We start from the raw sequence: 23400 nt of genomic DNA on the forward strand, positions 1-23400 counted from the left end.
GCTATTTGATCGTATTGTAGCAATATGCTTTGCTGCCATCTGTTGATACGTGGAATTCTGAAGGAAATGAAATCCATAGGATATATAAAAAGTTGCCTATCTTAGATTTAATATTTTTAAGGTCAAAATATTTGTTATGCCATCTACGGGGAAAATCCAGAAACCATTCTCTCGTTTCTAAAAATACTTTAATTTGTAGAAATATCACTAGTGTTCAAATGTAAAAAGTCACTATACAAGACAAAAAAGTTACGTCTGTATTGACCTTCGTATGCTTCAGGTGGCCGTCTCCTGCTGAAACACACAAAGCGTAGCCTATGTATGATCTGAGAAAACAAACCAGAGGCTAAGTTAAAGTAAGACATAAAAATTACGAATATCATTAGTCTATACATTTTTCTTAGACCACCAGATTTGGTAATGAACAAACAACTGAATTCATGGCAAATTGTGCTAATCGATAATTATTTGAGACGACTCAGAGCATAACCTGGTTAATAGCCAACTTAATATCCTCTACTACGAATCATATTTTCATATAGATAATTTTCCATGCCTCTTTCGTTTATTCTGATTCCTATTGGTCTTGAATGATGTCATCCACTTTTAAACCCCGCCTTCATCGCAGCATCCCCCACCCACCCCCACCCCCGGTGTTCTCTCTCCTCAGCACGCGCACACTACACACGAGTGCACGCTGACGCGCGACTACATTCACGTTGTGCTGCTCGCTCATATAATCGACCGGTGACAAAATGTTTTATATTCAGGATAAAAAAGCCCATCCTACATGTGTGAATTGAACGTAGACGGGGAAACATTTCTGCTGCTTATTTAAAAAAATATGAATTTCGTTCTTGCAGAGCATAAGAAAATGAAGCTAGTAATGTTTTCATGCATCGTAGAGGAATTGTCGCCAGAGAAGCACAGGGGTAAAAGTAATTAGAAATAATGACGATACACCGGATCTATCAAGTGTAACGTAAGTATTTTTGATTTTTGTTTTATTTCAAGGCCTGCATGCAAAACCCACAATAACTATAGTTCCTTCGCCAAATTTTGCTTTCAGTAGACCAAAAAGGTACGACTTGACAGTAGCCACCTAGTTCTTTTATTTGTCGCAGGCCTTCATAGCGACACAGCCGTTCCTTATTGTGAAATATTTCTCTAGCCTGTGCAACCGTTATACAAACAAGCGCATACGCGCTCTATCGGAAAAGCCTTCTCTCATCAGTTAGGCTGCACCACCGCTAGAACAGACATGCAGTTTCTTAGATTCATCACGAGAAGACGAGTTCCAATGTTATAAGGCAGACAGGAAGAGAACCAGTTACCAGATCCTGGAAGAATACATCACGCATGATCTTATGTGACAGCGTGGCCTAACGACTCATTTTGTCAGTGGCACAGGTTCTGCGGAGAGCACCACTTTTTACACTTAAAGTTTTATTCGCGCTGTAAAACGATAATAATTTCACCGCATTGGATGCCTGAGCAAAACATTTTAATAAGAATGATCGAATATTCGTAACGGTCATTTTGCAAGGACAATCAGTTAGAGGAACAAAGGCCCAGTCGTGATTACTGGTCACAAAAACCACCGCTTATTCCTTGCTGTGGTAGAAACTGACGGAGAAGCGTGAGCTGTGAGCGTAATGATGTGTGACGATGGCCCAAATCTTTTAATTTCCCTGTTTCTGCCTTATTTATCATAGGCATGTAGTATTTACGCTGTCTGATTGTTTTGTTATTCGTATAATATGAGGAACAATGATATAATTCGCAAAGATTAAAACAATAAAACTGGCTGAACGGGTGAGCACGAGTGCCGATGTTAAGTATTGTATAGGCAGGCCTTTATCTGACGCAGGCTGTTTGTACAGCGTGTTTAACAACGGATCACAGTGAAGTAGGCATGTTTCAAAACAACAGACGCGTTCAGGTTTAAGCGTCTTTTGGGGGAAATATATTTGCTGAAGATGAGATTTTTTTTCTTTTCTTTGTTTGTTTCTTTTTCAGTTAGACCTAAATAATAACGTCTAATTACAAAGGCTGCACATATACTACTTATGCCATTAAAAATTGTATCAAAAACCGAATACAACTAAACCAGCAAATCTTTAATGTTTATAAACTTTAGTGTTTTGTTGCAGCTATTACTATATATATCTCTCATTTTCTATGCCTAAAATGCAGTGTGATTATATAGGCTATGGCATGCAAATGTTCTAACTGTAGCAGTTGTGTTTGGATTGTGACTGTGCTTATAATGCGCTGACTACAGTAAACACTTGCTAATGTACAAGCGTGTTCTGTTTTGGCCCCGGTGCAAATGATTACACACGTAATGTTTGTGCGATGGCGCTGACGAGGGTTGTTTGTTGTGTGAGCGACAGTGATCGGAGTGATGCTGACTTGCAACGTGAGAAATCTGGGTCAATGTAACCTACCACCCCCTTCACCACAGGCAACTAAAGGCATGGCTGAAAAAAGACAGAGGATGAGGATGGCGGGCTCACCAGGCTCTGTGCGTGGATGTGTGCGTTGTGGGATAAAATACACAGTATGATGGCTGTGTCCTGCACTGTATGTGTAGCATATGTCTGAAATGCAGTTTTGCTTGTGGGTCCCTCCCATGAGGTCTACTGCAGATTCAGCCATGTTACGTCTTTTTGTAATTTGTCCTCCGAGTTCTCCTTCTCCCTCCCACTTCCTGACATTCCATTCATTGCAAATGTTACTAACTGCGATACGCTGGTGTATGTTACCTTGTCTTTGTGCATTAAGAATTTTGCATTTAAATTATTATTTGTTATGATACGTTAAATGCAAACCGTTATTATTTATGAGCTTCTTTACTCCTGGCTTAATTAACACATTTTATTAACTTTCTCGTTGCTACATGTTCATGTTGACAAGTGAAGACAGAATTATTAGCCTTTGGTTAGTTTAATATCGGCAGACAAAGTTATTTACTTATATATTATAATAAATGCATTTTTTTACTGATTTTATCCTGGATTGTTTTCTGTCGTTTCTTGTTCATTTAAAACAAAAGGTTGTGGATGACAAACAGAAGCTACCATTAGCTTCTGTGCATTAATCATCACAATTGTTTGTGTAGTTGTGTGTGCTGTGACTAAAATTGACCCAACATCCTAATACATGAATATAATGTGCATACAACATACATTTTAAAATTATATAAATGCCAGATTTTACATGAAGTGGTAGATTAATCTGTCTCTTTTTGTCCTCTGTTCTGCAAACACACAGCTCTGCTTAGCCCCAGATGCCTCCTCTCCCTCTTGACGAGCGCATAGTGGTTATTCAGCGGCCTAAAAACGTGGCCTTGCGAGTGACCTCTCCACCAACCACCTCCCAGTCTTCCCAGTCCTCCCAGTCTTCCTCACAGCGTCTTGCCAGCCGCACTGAGCTCCCATTCCAATCACCACAGTCCCAGCCTCCTCTATATCACCCCTGTGCGTCCTTCAACTCTTTGTCCCTGGAATGCCGGCACAGGCCTTTTACCCGTATACAAAAAGCCAAGGGCGAGAGAGGTGCCACGTCAGAGGACATCAACTGGATCCCTAGCCACTGTCACAGCAATGGGTCTGTGACTCTGGCACCCAGACCTCATAAGCACACACATTCCGTTGATATTAAAGTGTCTGTGGACAAAGGAGGGACACATTCAGACAAAGGACGCAGTAGCAGCTTAAATCGAGGTGGAAGTGTCAGAGAGGGCAGAGGTACAAGGCACTTGGATCCAGGGCAAGGTGCCTGGAAACCCAAAACAAAGTCTTCAGAGCAAGTTGAGAGGTACCAAATCCAGAACAAGACCCAACATACTAGCCACCATCAGAACCACTTAGCAGTGTCACCAGGTGGGGTCTTGGAATTCATTCCAGCCCAAAGACAGCAATCCAAATCTAGGTGGACAAAAGAAGACCTGTCATCAAAGTCTCACTATAAAACCCCCAACTACAGAGAGCCGCTATCTGTGGGAAACAAAGAAAACTCCAAACTGGGACCTGCTCACCAGCCCTCCAACCCCCATAGTGTACCCCATTACCACGGCACTGCCCAAACATCTCATGCGTCTATCTTAAACACTCACTACCCAACTGGCCCACCCTCTGCACCCTTCCGAGCCACATCTTCTTTCCAGCATCTAGGTCAGACCCGTCCCTCCCGTACCAGAGAGCAACGTCCTCAAATCTTCGACGGCTTGCCCCTTTCTCCCGCTTCTCTGTGTGGAGGCTTCCCTAGCCCTGACCACACCTGCACTATTAACTTTTCACGCCCATTCAACTGTGGCTGTTGGAGGCTGGTACGGGGGAGGGGAGATAGAGGTCATTCCTCCGGCTATCAAGGAGGCAGTGGAAGCCCATCTTCTTCATTTTCTCGAACCCAAGGAGTAAGTCCAACCAAGAGAGGTGACGGCATCATGGGACTGAAGACCTTAGGAGGGTGCCTGTCCACAGCTTCTACAACCAACACCTCTTCCTCCAATAGTACTGCCTCTGACTGCCGCACAGGGCTTCTTAGGCCCTTACGCTGTGCATCCTGTTCTGGGGACGGTGGTAGTTTTGAGAGTCCTACTGCTTTTCGTAAGAAACTGGTGGGTGGTTGCCTACCATGTGCCCCACTATCCTCCTCTGCTCCTCTGCGGGCATTGCAAAGTTGTGTCAGTGGTTGCAACCCCAAAGCAAGCCAGGCAGGTAGCTCGACCTGCAGCTACTGCAGCAGTGATCCTATAGTGGTGACCTTTAACCCTCATAGAGGGAAGCCTCCCAACATAGGCCATAGTACAGGAACACACACAATGGGAGGGTACCAACTTGATGACGATGATTACAGCGTGCGCACAATTTGGCCTGAGGAGCTGGCGAAGAAGATGACACGCTCTAAAACCCAAGCTAACCACCACAGTGCAGGGATGGGACTGGGAACAGGAAGGCCTTACATGGGCCATGACCAGAGCAGCAGCAATGGAACCAACCCTGTCATTTTGGACTGTCAGAACCTTCTAGAATTTACCCGCTCCCAACTGACAGACCACGCAGGACGACGGAGGCTTCAGCAAGGCAAGATGGCGGTTTTAGACTTCATGGGGTCAGGAAACAGCAGAGACCCAGGCCGAGACTCTCTGAAGAGGCTCTGGAACAAAGGAGCAGACGCAAGAATGGGAGACAGCGATGGACTTGATGATGATGTGCTTCCACGCTCTCCTTCACCTCACTCTCTCAGCACCGAGTCCCCACCCTCCTTCTCACCTCCTCCCTCTGCTCCTGGTACCCTCATCAAGCCCAAACCCAAAGGAAGAGAGCGGGAGGGCGGGCACTCTTTACCGTCAGCGCAGTCACTCCACTTGGTTCTCAACTCACTTAACAGAGAGCAAGATGAGGAGAATGGAAGAGGTAATGATGCTTTTGAGTATTCCTAAAAGGGCATGACAAATATAATCTCATATCCTGTAATAATCAGATATACTCAACTGGAATTAACATCATCAGGTCTATTGTAAATAATTAATGTTCTCCCTTTTATACATAACTGGCCAACATCCTCCTAGTGTGCTGCACATTTGGCTTTCTTAGCTTGTGTGTGTAGTGGAGAGTATCTTTGGAACTAATGTAGTAGCAGAATCAAGATACAGCTATTATTTGCAAGCCCACGTTTCAATTGCAGCACAACTCCAGCCATAACCCCAGAGTCATATTTCTAATTAGCATGGCAAAAAGCCAACTTATCTTCAAAACTGTCATGGTACAATGGATGTATGTAGCTTAATACAGTTCTTTCTCTGGAGTGCTATATCTTCTTACTCCAGATAGATATCTTCTGTCTTGTCACTATCTCTGTCTAATATCTATATAAATATTTAAACATTGTGGGGGTTTTAGTCCTCGTTTTATTCCCATTTTAAATACCTTTGTCTGAACATTTTTTTCTTCAAATGTTCAGCTTCACTGTCCCTTTTTTTCCTATTATTGTAATAGATGTGGTTCAATGCAAAAGGAGAGAAAGAAAAGCAGTAGAATAATGATGTCAATGCAAACAGGATAAGAGAAGGAAGGATTAAAATAAGTGAAATTATCACTTTTCTTGTAAAATTTTATATGAACTGATATGAAGCCCTCATGGCAAAATATCAAACTTGTCCCTCACTTGCATCATGAAGCCTGTGATTTTTTTCATGTTTTATAAAATTATTTACCAACAAACTTCCAGAACTAACTTGTGCCATAATTGCATAAGGTTCACATTTCACAGCACTTTGCCATCATTTAATCTGTCCTGATAACATTGTGATTAATATATGTTATATATTATTATAATATTATAATATATCAGTATATCTTTTATATAATATATATATATATATATATATAACATGTTTAAATATGTTATATAAGAATGTTTAAAGCTATAACTGGATTTGCATTTTTTTCCCTGCTCTTCTTTTCTGTCTAACTTGCATAACAGGTGCATTTACATGAATTTACATGAGCCAATGAAAAGGTCTGTCCTTCTCTTCCAGTGCACCTCTCCCTCCCACTTTCCTCCTCCCTCCCGGCATCTCTCTCAGACGAGAGTGTGATGACCCCAGATGTGGAGAATGCTGTGGTTAGTCCCATCCTACCTTTCCTCTTCCTGGGTAACGAGAGGGATGCACAGGACCTGGATCTGCTGCTGCGTCTGAACGTCAGTTATGTGGTCAACGTCACCACCCACCTGCCCCTCTACCATGTGGATACGGGTCTGGTGCGATACAAGAGGCTGCCTGCAACTGACAACAGCAAGCAGAATCTCCGTCAGTATTTCGAGGAGGTCTTTGAGTTCATAGGTAAGATGAGTACCATCTCACGCTGAGACTTTTTCACGCTGCGTCTTTCTCATGCTGACTCTTCGAATCTGTTTGCGTCTTGTGCGGGTTGCTGTTTGTTGATTCTTTTAATTAAGCTGTCTCAGCTGTGCTTTGAAGCCGATGCAAAAACCTAACACAAAAAGACCTTTTTGGCAGTGTGATGGGTGGAAACATATTTCCCCTTTGTTGTTCTTTTATTTAGAGTTATTATGAGTAAATAAATAAAGCAGAATTCAGAAATAGCATATCTACAAAAATAGCAATGGATCAGTAGCATGATTGCTGACATGTCATATTTTTCTTGATTGATTATGTTCGTTGTTGTATTTTGTTTTGCATTGTTTTATCAGAGGAGGCTCATCAGAGTGGGCGGGGTGTTCTGGTGCACTGCCAAGCAGGCGTGTCCCGCTCAGCAACAATCGTCATCGCTTATTTGATGAAGCACACCCGTATGACCATGACTGATGCCTACAAATATGTGCGGAGTCGACGGCCAGTGGTGTCACCCAATCTCAACTTCATGGGCCAGCTACTGGAGTTCGAGAAGGACCTCAACTCTGGAGTTACCCCTCGAATTCTAACCCCAAAACTAAGTGGTCTGGAGACGCAAGTCTGAAAGATCCAGTTTAATGAAAATGAAATGGGTGAAGGGGAGACAGTAGAAGGAGGTTGAAAAATGAAGATGGGAGACTGCACAATTGTTAGCAAAAATAGATTAACAACATGTTTATAGGGGTTTTATTCTATGAGAATCTAAGTGATAAAATGACCAGCTAAAACTAATGTGGGGGGCGAATGCATTAATAGATAGTTGCGATTAAATGGAGTACCTCTGCTCGTTTGAGTATTACATAACTAGCGCTTTAACAGCAGTAGGAAAATGGGTGTTCTAACCAACTTTACAGTGATATTCAGTTCATAAAAGCGTTCATAAAAACGTGCCAAGTTTCACAATGCTAAATATTACATACTAATGCATTACTAATCAGTATAATCAAGTTATTCTAGCAGTTATTATTAATTATATTATCAAGCTGCCCTCATTGACACAAGCAATGTGTAGAAACAATGAGGCAGGGAACACATGCAATGCAATGGCAAACAACCTGGCTGTCAAGCACAGAAAAAAGACACAAAAATGTGATGAGTCTTTAAGAACGTAAAAAACAAATACACTCTATTATTAAAATTACATTACATTGAGACCCAAAAACTGTAGCAGATTTTTCATACCTTCTCCACTGTGCACAGAACTTTTCTAGACAGATTCAATAGAAAGTGCAAAAATCTTTTTTTTTTTTACCCCAGTTGTCTGCTACACAGTCACAACCCTAACTTGAATGCTGACAGTTGAGAAATTTTACAATAAGCATGAACTTTGCAACAATTTTTGTTACCTGATTTGTGTTCTACAATATTTATCTCAATTTCCAGTCTGAAAGATGTGGTGGTGACCAAGGTCAGCTCAGTGGGACAGATTAAATGAAAAGCCTGGACACTGTCCCATAACTGGCCATTTCAGATGGAGTTTGAGATTACTTCAGATTACTTCTGAAACCATTTCCAAAGACTTTGAAGTATGAAGAGCAAAAAAATGTTTTGTTTATTGCTGTTAAAATTACACAGTCATAGATGGATACTATTTTTCTTTGTTTTTATGTTTTTTCCCTTATTGAAGTTTATGGACTATTTGTGTCGAAACATTGTCACTGTTACAACAGTGCCAACGTGTAGGTTCTATGTATTTATGTATTTATTATGTATTCCTTAATTATAAAATGGTTGTATGCCATGAGAAAACACAAATGGGATTACTTTGATGATGAAAGCAGAACAAATGAAAAACAACCCTACAAAGTAGATTTACTATCTTATAAATTTACTCTGGAGAAGGATGTCATTACATGTTTTATTACTCTGAATCTTCTTAAATTAAGTTGATTAGTGTTGTTATTTATTTATTTATTTATTTTACTTTTTTTGGACTAATCTGTTTTTTTGTTTTTCAGTCATTAGACTCAATGTCAGAATCTGTGGACTGCCTGTAGGTGGCTGACTGAAATTGTAATGGAATTGATGTAATCATTCCATATAATACCTGTCCATGTCTCCAAGGGTGAAGAACTGTGAGTTTTGTCATTTGCAGCACTTATTGAGTTGTGGCTAAAATAGCTTTGGCTGAGTTAAACGTGTTAAATTGCGACATTCAAGAAATTATAAAGTGATGGTAATATAAACAACAGCACTTATGTTGTGCTTAATTCAGCCATGTAGTCTATCATTTTTGCTATTTACAAACATCTTGGTTAATTTGATTCTGATGCTACTCATTTTTATAGTAGCATTTCAAATAATCCAGATGTGTTAAGCTCTCAGGACAGAAGGTAAATTGTCTGCTTTCCACAAATGACTCCATAAGATAACTACCATTTTAATTATTTTTTGTCTAACCTTTTGGTCCACTGTTTACATTTTCTCCTCTTTCTTCTCAAAGCCTCTGCCTTTTTTGATACTATGCACCATCATAGATTTTTTTAGGGGGTATATTCAATGAGAAATACTAGGTTTTGTTCAGTTCACTGTGAAAAGCTTTCTTCTTCCTACATATTGTTAGCCTTAGGCCTCGAAATCTCCCCTAATCAGTCTTGGCTAGCAGGAGGTTTGTCTGCTGTCTCTGAGCGCTCACTTGCCTCATAGATTCACTGCCGTGTCTATGGTTCAGTTCCTCAATCCAGAACAAATTAGCTGGATACAGAGCCACAGAACTTATGAGCAACAAAAAAACCCCAAAACAACGAGAAGTCCATGTTGTGACATATGCCTCAAAATCTTGTCTCCGCTGGAGTCTCAAAAGCTGAATAATTCAAAAGCAGCTCTTCTCTTTCCCAAGTGGTCAAATGTTTCTTTGTATAATTTGACTGGGTACATTTTTTGCCCAGTGAAATGATAAACCGTACATCGCCAAATGTGTTTCAATGAGATAAAAGTGCTCTGAGAGACCAGACCAATCTCAGTCTAGAGATGGATGTTGCTTAGATATTAAGGACAACAAAAGTAAACTTGAATCTTTGTGCTTGAGGTAATTGAGCTCTAAAACATGTGACACTATTTCTTGACATTTCTGTCCTTATTGTTTATTGGATAAGATGCATCATTTTGGAACTGTTCTTTGCTCTTTTTAAGCCTTTTATCTAAAACTGCCAACTGATTTTCTGTTACATACAACATGTGTTTTAGAAGTGAAAATGGGATGCCAGAAATGCCTTTGGGTAAAGCTGAATATATAGTTACTGTCTTCCAAGTCAATGTAGCACCTAAATATGAAGAGGAAACATTTTGATTTCTTGGATATCTTAAAAACGTTAATTTGTTTGTGCAGCATCCACTGTGAGTGTGTGTGTGTGTGTGTGTGTGTGTGTGTGTGTGTGTGTGTGTGTGAGTGTGTGAGTGAGAGAGAGAGAGAGAGAGAAAAAAATGAAATTAGAAAGAAGATGGTTACAGTGGATCTTTTCTTCCATTTCTACTAGGAATTCCAACCTCAGGCCTGTGATTTAATCATTAACAAACCTCAAACCTCATTGTTAACCTGCATCTGTCAATTCTACAATAAACTCTGCCATTCTTCAAAGAGTTTTGCTCTTCCAAACACTGGGAACTTATTACCTCTCTATGTGTTCATTCATACCTTCCACTGCAGACAGGAACAGATATTTAGGATGGTGAAGATCAGGAGGTGAAATTACTTTCTGTGAATACTATATGAATACTATATGAAGCCTGTTGTTTTTGAGAGATATATGAACACTAAATCCATTTAGCAAATCTGTGTTAACCTCTTTAGAGTGATACAGGAGCCATTTGGAATTTTAATGTGTATAGAATTATCTCTTACATGTTTTTTTGCACATAAAATGTAAATTTTGTGCGTAATTTGCTCAGACATATAAATCTGTGTATTTCCATGACTTTAGATTTATTAATGTATGTTATTATTATTTTATTTTTATTATTATTGTTATTATCAGTCTCTAGAGTAAAAAAAGACGTGTCCTGGAGGACAGTGTGTGCTGAGTGCTGTCCTATTATCAGTGTCTTAACCCCCTGCATCCCTGGCTGATATTAGTCCAACCAACCTGGCGATGGTGATGTTCTCCATGTATCTTTATACCTTATGTAAGACAATTCTGTTACACTAGTGAATAACCATTCTCCTGAGATAATCTTATATTTTCATATGTTTTCAGTGTTTTGTCTGGGCATTTCATCAGTGACTTTTAATAGAAGTGTATAAAAGTATTAGGTTACTGTCAGTTATGGATGACTGGAGTCATTTGATTGGTTGTGGTACATCATTACATCACCCCTCATCTCGTCCAGACTCAGATTTCAGTGTCCATGGGACACTATATGGTGTGCAGTTGGACGTATCATTATTCTCATGTGCATTCATGTCCTTGTTAATTTTTTATCATTGTGAACTGCTAGGAGGGCTTTTGATGTTTTCCTTTTTTACTAAAACCTACTGTGATTGAGAGACTGCTGATGTTCTTAAGCAACACTGATGATAAATATTAGAAATTGTATTATTACCAGTATCAACTCTGAGAATGATTTACCTCTTTAGGAAAGAGCAGAAAAGCAAATGTTGTTGTATATTACCACGGAACTGTCCACAATTATAATATACTTAGTGGTTTCTGGAAAACTAAAATGGTTTGTTGAAATACATTTTTTTACATCAAATCATCAATATGTTGTGTCCAGGTTTCTTTCGTGGTTAATGTGATAAAGTGTGGGCAGAGGGCTCACAGAACACATTTAGACTAAGGAGTGACACACTGACCATGTGTACTTTGGTATATGAGACTAAAATAAGATCATTACCAACAACAGTGGCCCATTTCCAAACAGGCATCTGTTATATTCATTGAGCCTTGACAGATTAGCATTGACAGCTCAGCCAATTACCCTGACAACTTCAACCTGCTGCTGTTAAATCGTTGGGCTGCAGAGCTTGGGCCCTGCAGAGGGCAGCTACAGTAGCAGAATGCAGAGGGCAGATACAGTAGCAGAATGCAGAGGGCAGCTACAGTAGCAGAACGCAGAGGGCAGATACAGTAGCAGAATGCAGAGGGCAGCTACAGTAGCAGAATGCAGAGGGCAGCATTAGTAGCAGAATGCAGAGTGCAGCTATAGTAGCAGAATGCAGAGGGCAGCTACAGTAGCAGAATGCAGAGGGCAGCATTAGTAGCAGAACGCAGAGTGCAGCTATAGTAGCAGAACGCAGAGGGCAGCTACAGTAGTGCAGAGGGTAGCTATAGTAGCAGAATGCAGAGGGCAGCTATAGTAGCAGAATGCAGAGTGCAGCTATAGTAGCAGAACGCAGAGTGCAGCTATAGTAGCAGAACGCAGAGGGCAGCATTAGTAGCAGAACGCAGAGTGCAGCTATAGTAGCAGAATGCAGAGGGCAGCTACAGTAGTGCAGAGGGTAGCTATAGTAACAGAATGCAGAGAGCAGTTACAGTAGTGCAGAGGGTAGCTATAGTAACAGAATGCAGAGAGCAGCTACTGTAACTGAATGAAGTCTAGGATGCTTGTATTGTTCCTGTTTATATTCTTGGCATCTAGACATGAGTCACTTGAGTGTCAAATAACAGGCTATTTACATTTACATTTATGACATTTGGCATCCAGAGCGACTTACATATTTTTATCTCAATTTTTTATACAACTGAGCAATTGAGGGTTAGGGCCTTGCTCAGGGGCACCTCAGTCATGGCCTCAGGTCTGGGAATCGAACCCATGACCCTCTGGTCACAAGACCAGTTCCCTAACCACCAGGCCATGACTGCCTTGACTGGCTATAATGATATTGTGCATGACACAATAAACTGAAACATAAACTGGGGCAAGGAACCTAGCCACTAGGGTGCACACACCAGTGTATTTTAGTGCCGGTCCCAAGCCCGGATAAATAGGGAGGGTTGCGTCAGGAAGTGCATCCGGTGTAAAAACTGCACCAAATCAGGGCATTAGCGGAAATTGGACTACTGTTGGGACAAGGAGGAGGAGGAGAGGGGGGAAGAGGGTTCTGAAGCTGAAGGAGAGGAGGCAGAGCAGGAAGTTGGAGGTTAGAGTTTCCTATGTGGAATGTGGGCTCTATGACAGGTAAAGGGAGAGAGCTAGCTGATGCGATGGAGAGGAGAAAGATAGATATATACTGTGTGTACAGGAGACCAAGTGGAAGGGGAGCAAGGCCAGGAGCATTGGTGGTGGCTTCAAACTCTTCTATCATGGTGTAGACAGGAAGAGAAATGGAGTTGGGGTAATCCTGAAGGATGAGTTTAGTAAGAGTGTAGTGGAGGTAAAGAGAGTAAGTGACAGGGTGGTCTGTGTAAAGTTAGAGATTGATGGGGTGATGATGAATGTCATCAGTGCTTATGCTCCTCAGGTAGGTTGTGATGTGAAGGAGAAAGAAGAATTCTGGAGAGAGTTAGATGAAGTTGTTTTGCAGGTTCCTAAAGAAGAGAGAGTGGTTATTGGAGCAGACTTAAATGGACATGTTGGTAGAGGGAACCGTGGTGATGAGGAGGTGTTGGGTAGACATGGTGTTAAAGAAAGGAATATGGAAGGACAAATGGTGGTAGATTTTGCTAAAAGGATAAAGATGGCTGTAGTTAACACTTTACGAAAAAGGAAGAGCACAGGGTAACGTATAAGAGTGGGGGAAGATGCACACAGGTCGACTATATACTCTGTAGGAGACCAAATCTGAAAGAGGTTAGTGATTGCAAGGTGTTATCAGGAGAGAGTGTAGCTAAACAGCATAGGATGGTGATATGTAGGATGGTTTTGGAGGTGAAAAAGAGGAAGAGGGTGAGAGCGGGACCTAAGATCAGGTGGTGGAAGTTAAAGGATGAGGACTGTGGTGTAAAGTTCAGGGATGAGGTGAGGTAGGTACTGGGTAATGGTGGTGGTGTTCTGGATACATGGGATGAGACTTCAAATGCAGTGAGGGATGTGGCTAGGAATGTACTTGGTGTGACCTCAGGACAGAGGAAAATAGACATGGAGTCGTGGTGGTGGAATGAGGAAGTTCAGGAAAGTTTGAGAGGAAATCGGTTAGCTAAAAAGAATTGGGTTTTTCAGCGGGATGAAGAAAGTAGACAGAGGTACAAGGAGATGTGTCATAAGGCAAAGAGAGCAGTGGCAGAAGCTAAAGAGAAGGCATATAGCAAGCTGTATGAGAAGTTGGACAGTAAGGAAGGGGAAAATAATCTGTACCGTGATGGGCAGGATGTGCAGCAGGTTAGGATGATAAAGGATAAAGACAGAAATGTGTTGTCTGGTGAGGAGAGTGTCTTGGGAAGGTGGAAGGAGTATTTTGAGGAACTAATGAATCAAGAGAATGAAAGGGAAAGAAGGTTAGAAGAGGTAGAGGTTGTGAATCAGGAAGTACCCCAGGTGAGCAAGGAGGAAGTAAGGGCTGCAATTCGGAGAATGAAGTGTGGTAAGGCAGTTGGACCGGATGATATTCCAGTGGAGGCATGGAAATGTTTGGGAGAGACAGCAGTGGAGTTTTTGACTGGGTTATTTAACAGAATCTTGGAAGGTCAGAAAATGTCTGAGGAGTGGAGACGAATGGTGCCAATTTTCAAGAATAAAGGCGAGGTTCAGAGCTGTAGCAATTACAGGGGAATAAAGTTGATCAGTCACAATCTGGGAAAGAGTAGTGGAAGCTAGGCTTAGAGGAGATGAAGAGATCTGTGAGCAGCAGTATGGTTTCATGCCAGCTAAGTGCACCACAGATGCTATGTTTGCTTTGAGAGTGTTAATGGAGAAGTATAGGGAAGGACAGAAGGAGTTACATTGTATGTTTGTTGACTTGGAGAAAGCTTATGATAGAGTATTGTATAAGGAAGTCAGGAGTAGCAGAAAAGTATGTGAGGATGGTGCAGGATATGTATGAGAACAGTGTGACAGCAGCAAGATGTGTGATAGGAATGACAGACAGGTTTAAAGAGGGGGTAGGACTACATCAGGGATCAGCCCTAAGTCTCTTCCTGTTCGCAATTGTCATGGACAGACTGACGGACGAGGTTAAGCAGGAGTCCCCTTGGACTATGATGTTTGCTGATGACATTGTGATCTGTAGTGAGAGTAGGGTGGAGGTGGAGGTGAGCTTGGAAAGACGGAGATATGCTTTGGAGAGCAGGGGAATGAAAGTGAGCAGGAGTAAAACAGAGTACATGTGTGTGAATGAGAGGGCAAATGATGGACAGGTCCAGTTACAAGGAGTTGATTTGAAGGTTGACGAGTTTACCTACTTAGGGTTGAGGGTACAGAGTAATGGAGGAAGTGAAAGAGAGGTAAAGAAGAGAGTGCAAGCAGGGTGGTGTGGATGGCCTAAAGTGTCTGGGGTGATCTGTGATAGAAGGGTGTCGGCTAGAATGAAAGGAAAGATCTATAGGACAGTAGTGAGACCTGCTATGTTTTATGGACTGGAGACAGTGGCACTGACAAAGAGACAGGTGAGGGAGATGGAGGTGTCTGAGATGAAGATTTTGAGATTCTCATTTGGAGTGACGAGGAAGGATAGGATCAGAAATGAATTCATTAGAGGATCAGCACATGTAGCATGTTTTGGAGATAAAGTTAGAGAGGTGAGATTGAGATGGTTTGGACATGTACAGAGGAAGGAGGAGAGGTATATTGTTAGGAGGGTCTTGAGGATGGAACTTCCAGGCAAGAGGTAGACCTAAGAGGAGGTTTATGGATGCAGTGGTAGAGGATATGAGAGTGGTTGGTGTGTCAGTGGAGAACACTCAGGACAGGGCCAGATGGAGGAGTTTGATTCGCTGTGGCGACCCCTAAACGGGGATTGCCGAAAGAAGAAGAAGAAGAAAAACTGGGACAAGGGCTTTTAGGATGTGTGTGTGTGTGAGAGAGAGATGGAGGGGTGGTCAGCGAGAGTCTGGATGTATACAGAGAAAGACAGAAAATAGGGGATTTGAAGGCAATTTTTTGCCAAATGAGTACTAAATTAAGGAGATGACCATTTTTTGAAATGTTGTGTATATGAAATACCACTATTAATTCTTTTGAATTACATATATGAAGGTCTTATATTGTGAGAATACAGATGATACAAGTTTTTCTTCGTTAAGAATAACACAAAAATACATGTTTTATGTGGCTCATGAACAGATAAGAGTCCATGAAACATCAATAGGTTTATTTTTCATCTGCAGTGCTAAACTGCATGAACACAGTCTTCATGGCAGTCCTCCAAAGCACTGCCCTTCATAACCACCGTGATGTCCCCACTCGCTAATGTCACCTGCTACATACGTAAACAGCTCCTACATAATCCTGCTGTTGTTGATGATTCTGATGTAGTACGGTAGTCACTAAGTTCATTATTTTGCAGACAAGCAGGTTTCAACTATTTATGGGTCTGTTAATACCATTTGTTTGTTAATACTTGAAATTTAAAATGTTTCATTTTCACATCCTCCCCATGGAGTCTGTTTTAAGCCATGCCGGAACAAAACATGCCGGATATATATTTTTTTAATTATAGATACTGTTACCTAAGAATGCCCGGACCAGGAATATGAGGATATGTTCTTAATAGACTGCAGAGGCTAATCTGTGAACTACAACCAACCATAAAACCAAGTGATCAATAGTAAATACAACTACAGATGAGGGTTGGATGTCCCAGTTTGTGAAGGAGCTGTGTCACTTGCCTTCCCTCTTTAAAGTTAGGACAAACAAATATTGTTTGAGCACATTATAAAGTTAGAGGAGACAGGGGTAACTACCTACCCATTAAATGGATGTCCAGTATAAGCACCTGTAAAGTATGAATATACGTATATATGTGTGCTTCATAGAACCTTCTGCCCATAACATTAGTAAAGGATACATAATTTCTTAGTCACTGAGGTATAAAATTACCATGTGTTTTCTTCATAAGGAGGATCAGGATACAGTTGGAAATGTCATTATCACTGAACACCTCACGATCAGTAGGAACTTGAGGGGTTAGACATTGCCTCATAAACATCTGAAACCATTTAATATGAGGAGAACGGCAATGTGTTCGGTACGTCAAGACATCAGAGCCGGAAAACAGTGACAAATAGAGTAGAAAATAAGACAAAAACCATTACATTCACAACCAATGAGCAAGGAAACACAACCCTCCATATACAACAACAGTTACTCACTGAACTGTATGGGTCCCACTCATCTCAGGTCGAATCAGGACTTGTTGGCTCTAGATGAGGATCTTTAGGCCTTGGTGTCTTCATCGGTTGCAAACAGCTATTGTAATTAGATCTAGGATTGCTTCTAGTGATTGTTTAAACGTTTGAGTGTGATATGTGCTTTCTACCTGCTGTTACAAGCTGCTCTACACACAAAGCCTCATGACCATGCAGAGCACCAAAGAAATAATGGCTGTCAGTAGATAGTGATTTACTGGCCACTGGCCAAATTTCAGACTCTGATTAAAGCCTGACAGAGATGGGTGTGTATGGATTATCACTGAGATCCCTATCTTCCTCAGTTGGGATGAGTGTATATGGATTAATAAACACACCACATCAACATGAGGTGTAGGATAATAAAAAACAACTTACCTTGCTTTTCTTCATGCTTTGACATAAAACTGATGACATGAACTTATTATTTTCCGCCATATTTGAATTGAATTGAAAGGTGAAACTAGGTTTCACAAGCAAAACTAAGAATTGTACATATGCCACTGCATGGGGTTTGAAAATCACTCCTTTGTGCAATTAAAATAAGAAGCACTAGAACTGATTTTTTTGTGATTTTAGACAGAGCCGGCCCTGACCAATGTGGTGCCCTAGGCGAGATTTTGGTTGGCGCCCCCTGTATCATCAATCATCGGGTTGATTGTGTCACTATTAAAGAAACAAATAAAAAGCAAATGACTTAAATATTACCATATAACAAGCAATAAATATAAAGGTGTTGCACTAAAAATATTTTTAAACTATTTTACATAACGTAGTGCAGAGAACAACTTTTAAATATTAATAATAAATTTAAAAAATAAATTAAAAACAACAACTACCACCAGTGCAAATCAGGGCAATTTGCCTACTGCAACATTATTATTTCAAAAGTGCATCCGCAATATTAGTATATATTTATTTTAAGCTAAGCTATTCATAACACCTACTAGGATTGGGCAGTATGATGACAGTGGCGGTTTTCACTAAGATCATACAGAGGGGAAAAGGCCACAATGACGATTGAGTGTTAGTTGTGAGTCAAGCGAGCTGGTTTCAAAGAAAAACACAACAGCTACAGATTGGCAACATTTTGGATTTGTTTCAAATAAAAATGAGAGACCATTGGAGCACGCCCCCACGATTCTAATTCGATAATATGATTGGTTGATAAAACTGCCAATCTATAATAAAAGCTCTCAGTGTAAAAGGGCCTTTCTCTCTTTTACCTAGAAACAACGGTGTGAAATATTCTGATTGGTTGATTTTTTATTTCACCGCTGAGGTTTTTTTCAAGCACAAGTACGAAAAGTGGATTTGAAAGACGATTTATAGGAAAGATACAAATTATTGGTGAAGCGTTATTAACATATATTACATATAATAGATAAAGCATCCTTTTTAAGATCAATTAACCTTCAGAAAAGGCGTTGAAGTCCCTGACGGTTCGCCAATGGTTTAGTGTTAATTCACCACATATTACCATTATATTACCTGTTTTTTGCCGCCTTTCTTCCTCCACTTTTCTCATTTTTCTACCCTGGGCACCAGAGGACTTCTGCCTTTTTGACGTATTTACGGGGAGATGTCACTCACACAGAGAAACAGTAACGAGGTGCGCGGGGGAGGGCGGGTTGGCGCGCGGGTGAGAGGTGTCGTGTGTTGTTATTATAAGAATTATTAATTTGACTAATATTATTAAACAATGAAATTATGATTATGTGGACTTTGCTTGTTTTCACATTTACTAATTGTTCATTTGTAAAAAAAAAAAAAAAAAAACCGCATGCACGCGAGCGCCCCCCTGGACAGCCGGCGCCCCTAGCATTTGCCTATATCGCCTAATGGAAGGGCCGGCCCTGATTTTAGATATGAAAATAGTTCCAATGTATTCGTTAGCTGTAAGTCACTTGACTGGCCACAAGGCGTGTCATGATACCTGGACAGGCAGTAATATTGAATTGATCAGAAGAAACCTTCACTTCCTGCTCCTGCTCACATTCTGCGCTGCACAGCAATTGTTAAGTAGTTATTTTTCCTAACATTACGAGCTTTAACGTGAAGTCCACTTAGGTTGACTTTTATCCTGCGTCCATGCAAATGAATTATGAACTTTTTGATTTAAGAATCAAAGAACATTTAAGAGCATTTAAGAATGCTCACTGTACATCAAGTAATTAGAAATAAACGCTATATTCATTCAAATTGCTTCCTTCCCTTTCCCTATATGTAACCGTTAGTCAATCATGGTAGTCAAGCCGTCACTGCTACCCTAAGGTAAATGTCCAAACTGGAAAACATTGCAAACCCCTCTTTAGTGGACCGTTTCAACCACCTAATATTACCTCAGGGTAAGAATAAAAGTTGTATCATGCTAGTAAGGTGTTTCTACGGTTTAGTGGGACATTATTTTAAAACTTTTAATAGGCTGCATCAGGGGCGAGGCTAGGGTATTTTTAGTGGTGCTAGAGCACCACCGTGAAGTTGCTCAGCACCCCCTGGCTCAACACATTTTTTAAATATTATATTATGCAAAAACCTTGCTCTGCACCTGCGCAATACTTTGGTATTGTGCCTCTGTGAGCACTGGGGGCTGGGCACCCCTAAAGACCAGATCCTAAAATCGCCCCTGGGCTGCATTATGTACCTATCTACTTGTTTATGTTTACGTACACGTGAGTCACGACATACAGACACGCCCACAGTAAACCTGTTGGGATGATATGAGGAGCTTTTTAACGCACCTTCACAAAAGTTCACGGCTAGTCCTACATCTGCAATTTAGACTTCGCGCTTAGTGTTTTTGTTCAGACGAGATGAACTATTCTTTGTACTAACAACAACGCATATTTGGGTTAGTGTCGTATTCTCATGATTGCCCGAGCCAACATGAGATTTTCGAAATGTAGACATTCTATGAGGAAAATGCCAGTGGATCTGCAAGAGGAAATTCCATATAAATTACAGTTTTCTTCCTGAACGAATCAAGACGTTGGATCTGATAATTAGGAGGTAGGCTAACGTGGCAAATAAAATAAATTGGGCTACACAGTTGTATTGTTGTCGTTTTGTATTCGTGTAGACGTTTGTTAAGAGCCTAACGGATGTTTGAGAAGACTGTAGTAATGCTGGTGCAGATGGATGTATTTGAATGAAAATGTTATACGTTTGAGAAACGTGGGAACATAGTTGTTTGGCTTGATTAGGGCGAAAGCTGATAAGATTATATAAACAAGGTGTTTGCATCTGCTGGGTAAATGTGCTCATGAGGTATATGATGCAAATATGGGCTACATGATGCTCTGGACCATACCTAGTCAGGCACATATAATGAGCCCCACGGGGCAAAACCATAGAGACCAAATCACTTGGAGATTTTCTGCTAGTTATCTTCCTCTATTCAAAGCTAAAAGCAACAGCTTGAGATGAACAGGCTCTGCATAATAAGTAAATCTTTGAAATTGATGAGTGTAAAATACAGCCCCATATATGAATACGTCAGGACACCATATCTACACTTCCTGAAAGATTCAGCATGCAATTCTGGTATTTAATTTTCTCTCTGTTTCCCCAGTCAATGGCGCGGTGCAGGTGCGGGGGACGGGCTCTGTGCCTCTGTCTGCTGCCCTTCTTGATGATGAGTCACCTGTTGGTGTACATCATGGTGTCCATATTTGTTGCCATGTCCTACACGCCCGAGCCCCAGTTGCCTCTTCATTTCGTGGCCTCTGGTGCCTCGTCAAACTCTGGGGCTCTAGCACCTCACCCGCTCGCTGCCTTCTGGAACCTGCGCTTGGTGGATGGGGCCTTGTGGAACCGCCTTCAGCACCTCCAGGACAGGCAACACAACCCCATTTTGAAAGGTAACAGCACAGGAGGGAGTAGTCCAGCCACCGGCCGCACTACCGTGCTTGGTACCGGTGTTTCTCCTCCGTGTGGGCCCGACCTTCTCTGGGCCTCCCAGCTGCCTGACTTTAACACCATGCCAGAACAGATGCAGGACTTTGTCTTGTCCATGCATTGCAGGCACTATACACTTCTCATGGACCAGCCGGACCTGTGCAGTGGGCTAGACAATGAGTCAGACACATCCATGCTTTTCATGGCAATCAAGTCTCAGGTGGGGCACTTTGAGAACAGACAGGCCATCAGGGAGACGTGGGGAAGGAGTGGCTGGGTGAAGGAAGAGACGGGAGGGAAGAGATGGCAGGTGCGCACCGTCTTCTTGCTTGGAAGGCAAGACACAACAACGGGCCCCCATCCGGATCTGGGGGCCCTACTGCAGCTGGAGAGTAAACGTTACAGGGACATTCTGCAGTGGGACTTCAGAGACACTTTTTTCAACCTCACCTTGAAGGATGTGCTCTTTTGGGACTGGTTGTCAATGCACTGCCCGCACGCGCATTATATCTTCAAAGGAGATGATGATGTTTTTGTCAGGACAGGTGCTCTCCTGGACTACCTGAATGAGCACCATGCCTCTTCTCAAGGCGCAAGTAATAGAGCCAAACGAAGAGAGGATTTCCTCGTGGGGGATGTTATAGCAAATGCTTGGCCTAGCCGCCAGCCCGCCACTAAATATTACATACCTGAGAGTTTCTATAAAGGTTTCTATCCAACCTATGCAGGTGGAGGAGGAGTGGTTTACTCTGGTGCTCTGGCGGTGCGGCTGCACGAGATCTCACAGTGGGTCAACTTGTTCCCTATCGATGATGTATACTTGGGGATGTGCCTCTGTAGATTGGGGGTATTGCCTGTCCACCACCCTGGGTTTTTGACCTTTGACCTACCGGAGGCTGATCGGGGGAAACCATGCGCGTATCACAGAGTACTCCTCGTGCACAAGCGGAGCCCCAAAGAGATACTCACACTCTGGAGGCAACTCAGGCCTCCACTGTCTGAATGCTAACAGGAACAGAAGCCATGATTTTGACTTTTTAGACCTTGGTTATATAATGATTGGGTCTGGGTCATAGGCACAGCCTTTTTAAAAACAACAGAGATTTGAATGTTTGCCATCAGGTATTTTCATGTCGATGGAGCATGCTTATTTGCATAATAAATATTTCACTCTGCAGTCACAGTATAAGCTTTGTGGTGATTGATGCTACAAAAGTCATTATGCATGAGTAGCCTGTCATGATGGAATGAATCACATTTTTTCATTGTAATGGTAATATTTATATTTCTTAGGGCATTTAGCAGACACTCTTATCCAGAGTGACTTGCAAAGTGCACACTAGTGGGCTGTGGTACCCTAGCTCAATGCCAGGGGAGCAGTTGGAGTTGGGTGCCTTGCTCAAGGGCACTTCAGTCAGGACTTTGGGCCTGGGAATCAAATCCGCAACCCTCCGGTCACAAGACCAGTTCTCCAACCACAAGACCATGACTGCCCTAATGGTGTAGCTTTGATTCAGTCATATAGGTATACTTGTTGTATAGGTATAGGCATGCTTACATGCTTATGAAGTTTTCATTTTTGTAGTACTTTGTTGTATATTTACACATTGTAATGTTGTATATTTACAACATTAATGCCCATTAAGTTCATTTTGTTAAAAATTTTAAATTCATTCAGTGTCATGGTTGAAACATGATCATGTGCATTTTAACTTTTTCTGTCTGTACAAGGGTTTCATACTCTTTATTTGTGCTTAGTGGGGGCAATTCTCTGCTTTGTCTTCATGGCCACCACACTGAGGAAGAAGGCGAGAATGGCTGGTGTCATAGGTTCTTTAAAATAATATTTAAAATACAACATTAGATTGTTCTTGAATCAAAACAGCTTTAATCTTTTTATTTCCTACAGAAAGATGTGTGTGCGCGTGTATGTTTATGTCCTGTTTCTATAGAAACGTTGTGTGTTCTCCAGGTACACTCCACATTGTGCAACCACTTATAGTTCCAGTAATCCACTGAAATCAAACAGGGGTGTGTCAGACTAGGCAAGACCAGAAGGTGAGGGAAATAAATAAATTATAATGTAATATCTTAGCATTATATTTCCCAACATGCTAATGAATATAGTTTTTTAAATGTAATGGCATAATGACGAATGAATGTATCTTCCACCACCAAACCCCCCAGAAAATAAAATAAACTTATTTTTCTCAATTATCATTATACTCATATATTCTGGATGTTTTACTGATATATGCCGCCAATTTCTTAAAAATGGCAAATTAATAAACAGCTGTCCAAAAGCAAGGGTAGACTAAAACTGAGAAAGGTTGAAAGCGATAACCCTCCCTGCCACTA

At 41.4% G+C, this 23400-nt stretch overlaps 2 protein-coding genes across 13 annotated transcripts; both read left to right on the top strand.

The window, feature by feature from the left end:
- Positions 1 to 680: 680 nt before the first annotated feature.
- Positions 681 to 11624, top strand: LOC143481932 (uncharacterized). 9 transcript variants are annotated; one of them, XM_076980128.1, is made up of 5 exons: positions 681 to 982; positions 2468 to 2586; positions 3277 to 5423; positions 6548 to 6853; positions 7225 to 11624. In XM_076980128.1, exons 3-5 carry the CDS (start codon positions 3293 to 3295, stop codon positions 7488 to 7490), a joined length of 2703 nt encoding a protein of 900 aa, XP_076836243.1. In that variant the 5' UTR covers positions 681 to 982; positions 2468 to 2586; positions 3277 to 3292; the 3' UTR covers positions 7491 to 11624. The 9 variants fall into 9 exon arrangements, with proteins under 9 accessions (XP_076836243.1, XP_076836244.1, XP_076836242.1 ...); XM_076980129.1 differs by having other exon boundaries at positions 2468 to 2563; XM_076980127.1 differs by having other exon boundaries at positions 2468 to 2527.
- A 7483-nt stretch (positions 11625 to 19107) lies between these two features.
- On the top strand, positions 19108 to 23206 carry LOC143482139 (N-acetyllactosaminide beta-1,3-N-acetylglucosaminyltransferase 2). Of its 4 annotated transcripts, XM_076980408.1 has the most exons (3): positions 19119 to 19162; positions 19383 to 20154; positions 20717 to 23206. In XM_076980408.1, the coding sequence occupies exon 3, from the start codon at positions 20720 to 20722 to the stop codon at positions 22049 to 22051; it is 1332 nt and encodes a 443-aa protein (XP_076836523.1). In that variant the 5' UTR covers positions 19119 to 19162; positions 19383 to 20154; positions 20717 to 20719; the 3' UTR covers positions 22052 to 23206. The 4 variants fall into 4 exon arrangements, with proteins under 4 accessions (XP_076836525.1, XP_076836523.1, XP_076836522.1 ...); XM_076980410.1 differs by lacking the exon at positions 19383 to 20154 and having other exon boundaries at positions 19108 to 19162; XM_076980407.1 differs by having other exon boundaries at positions 19120 to 20154.
- The last annotated feature ends 194 nt before the right edge of the window (positions 23207 to 23400 follow it).

This window comes from Brachyhypopomus gauderio, chromosome 18 (genome assembly GCF_052324685.1).
Source record: "Brachyhypopomus gauderio isolate BG-103 chromosome 18, BGAUD_0.2, whole genome shotgun sequence".
Lineage (NCBI taxonomy): Eukaryota > Metazoa > Chordata > Actinopteri > Gymnotiformes > Hypopomidae > Brachyhypopomus > Brachyhypopomus gauderio.

Bases quoted from the DNA above. Each gene is read 5' to 3' on its own strand.
- LOC143481932 (XM_076980122.1), top strand. From the start codon at position 3,293: ATGCCTCCTCTCCCTCTTGACGAGCGCATAGTGGTTATTCAGCGGCCT. The intron at 5,424-6,547 runs GTAATGATGCTT...CTTCTCTTCCAG, and splicing joins AGATGAGGAGAATGGAAGAG to TGCACCTCTCCCTCCCACTT. The intron at 6,854-7,224 runs GTAAGATGAGTA...TTGTTTTATCAG, and splicing joins GGAGGTCTTTGAGTTCATAG to AGGAGGCTCATCAGAGTGGG.
- LOC143482139 (XM_076980410.1), top strand. From the start codon at position 20,720: ATGGCGCGGTGCAGGTGCGGGGGACGGGCTCTGTGCCTCTGTCTGCTG.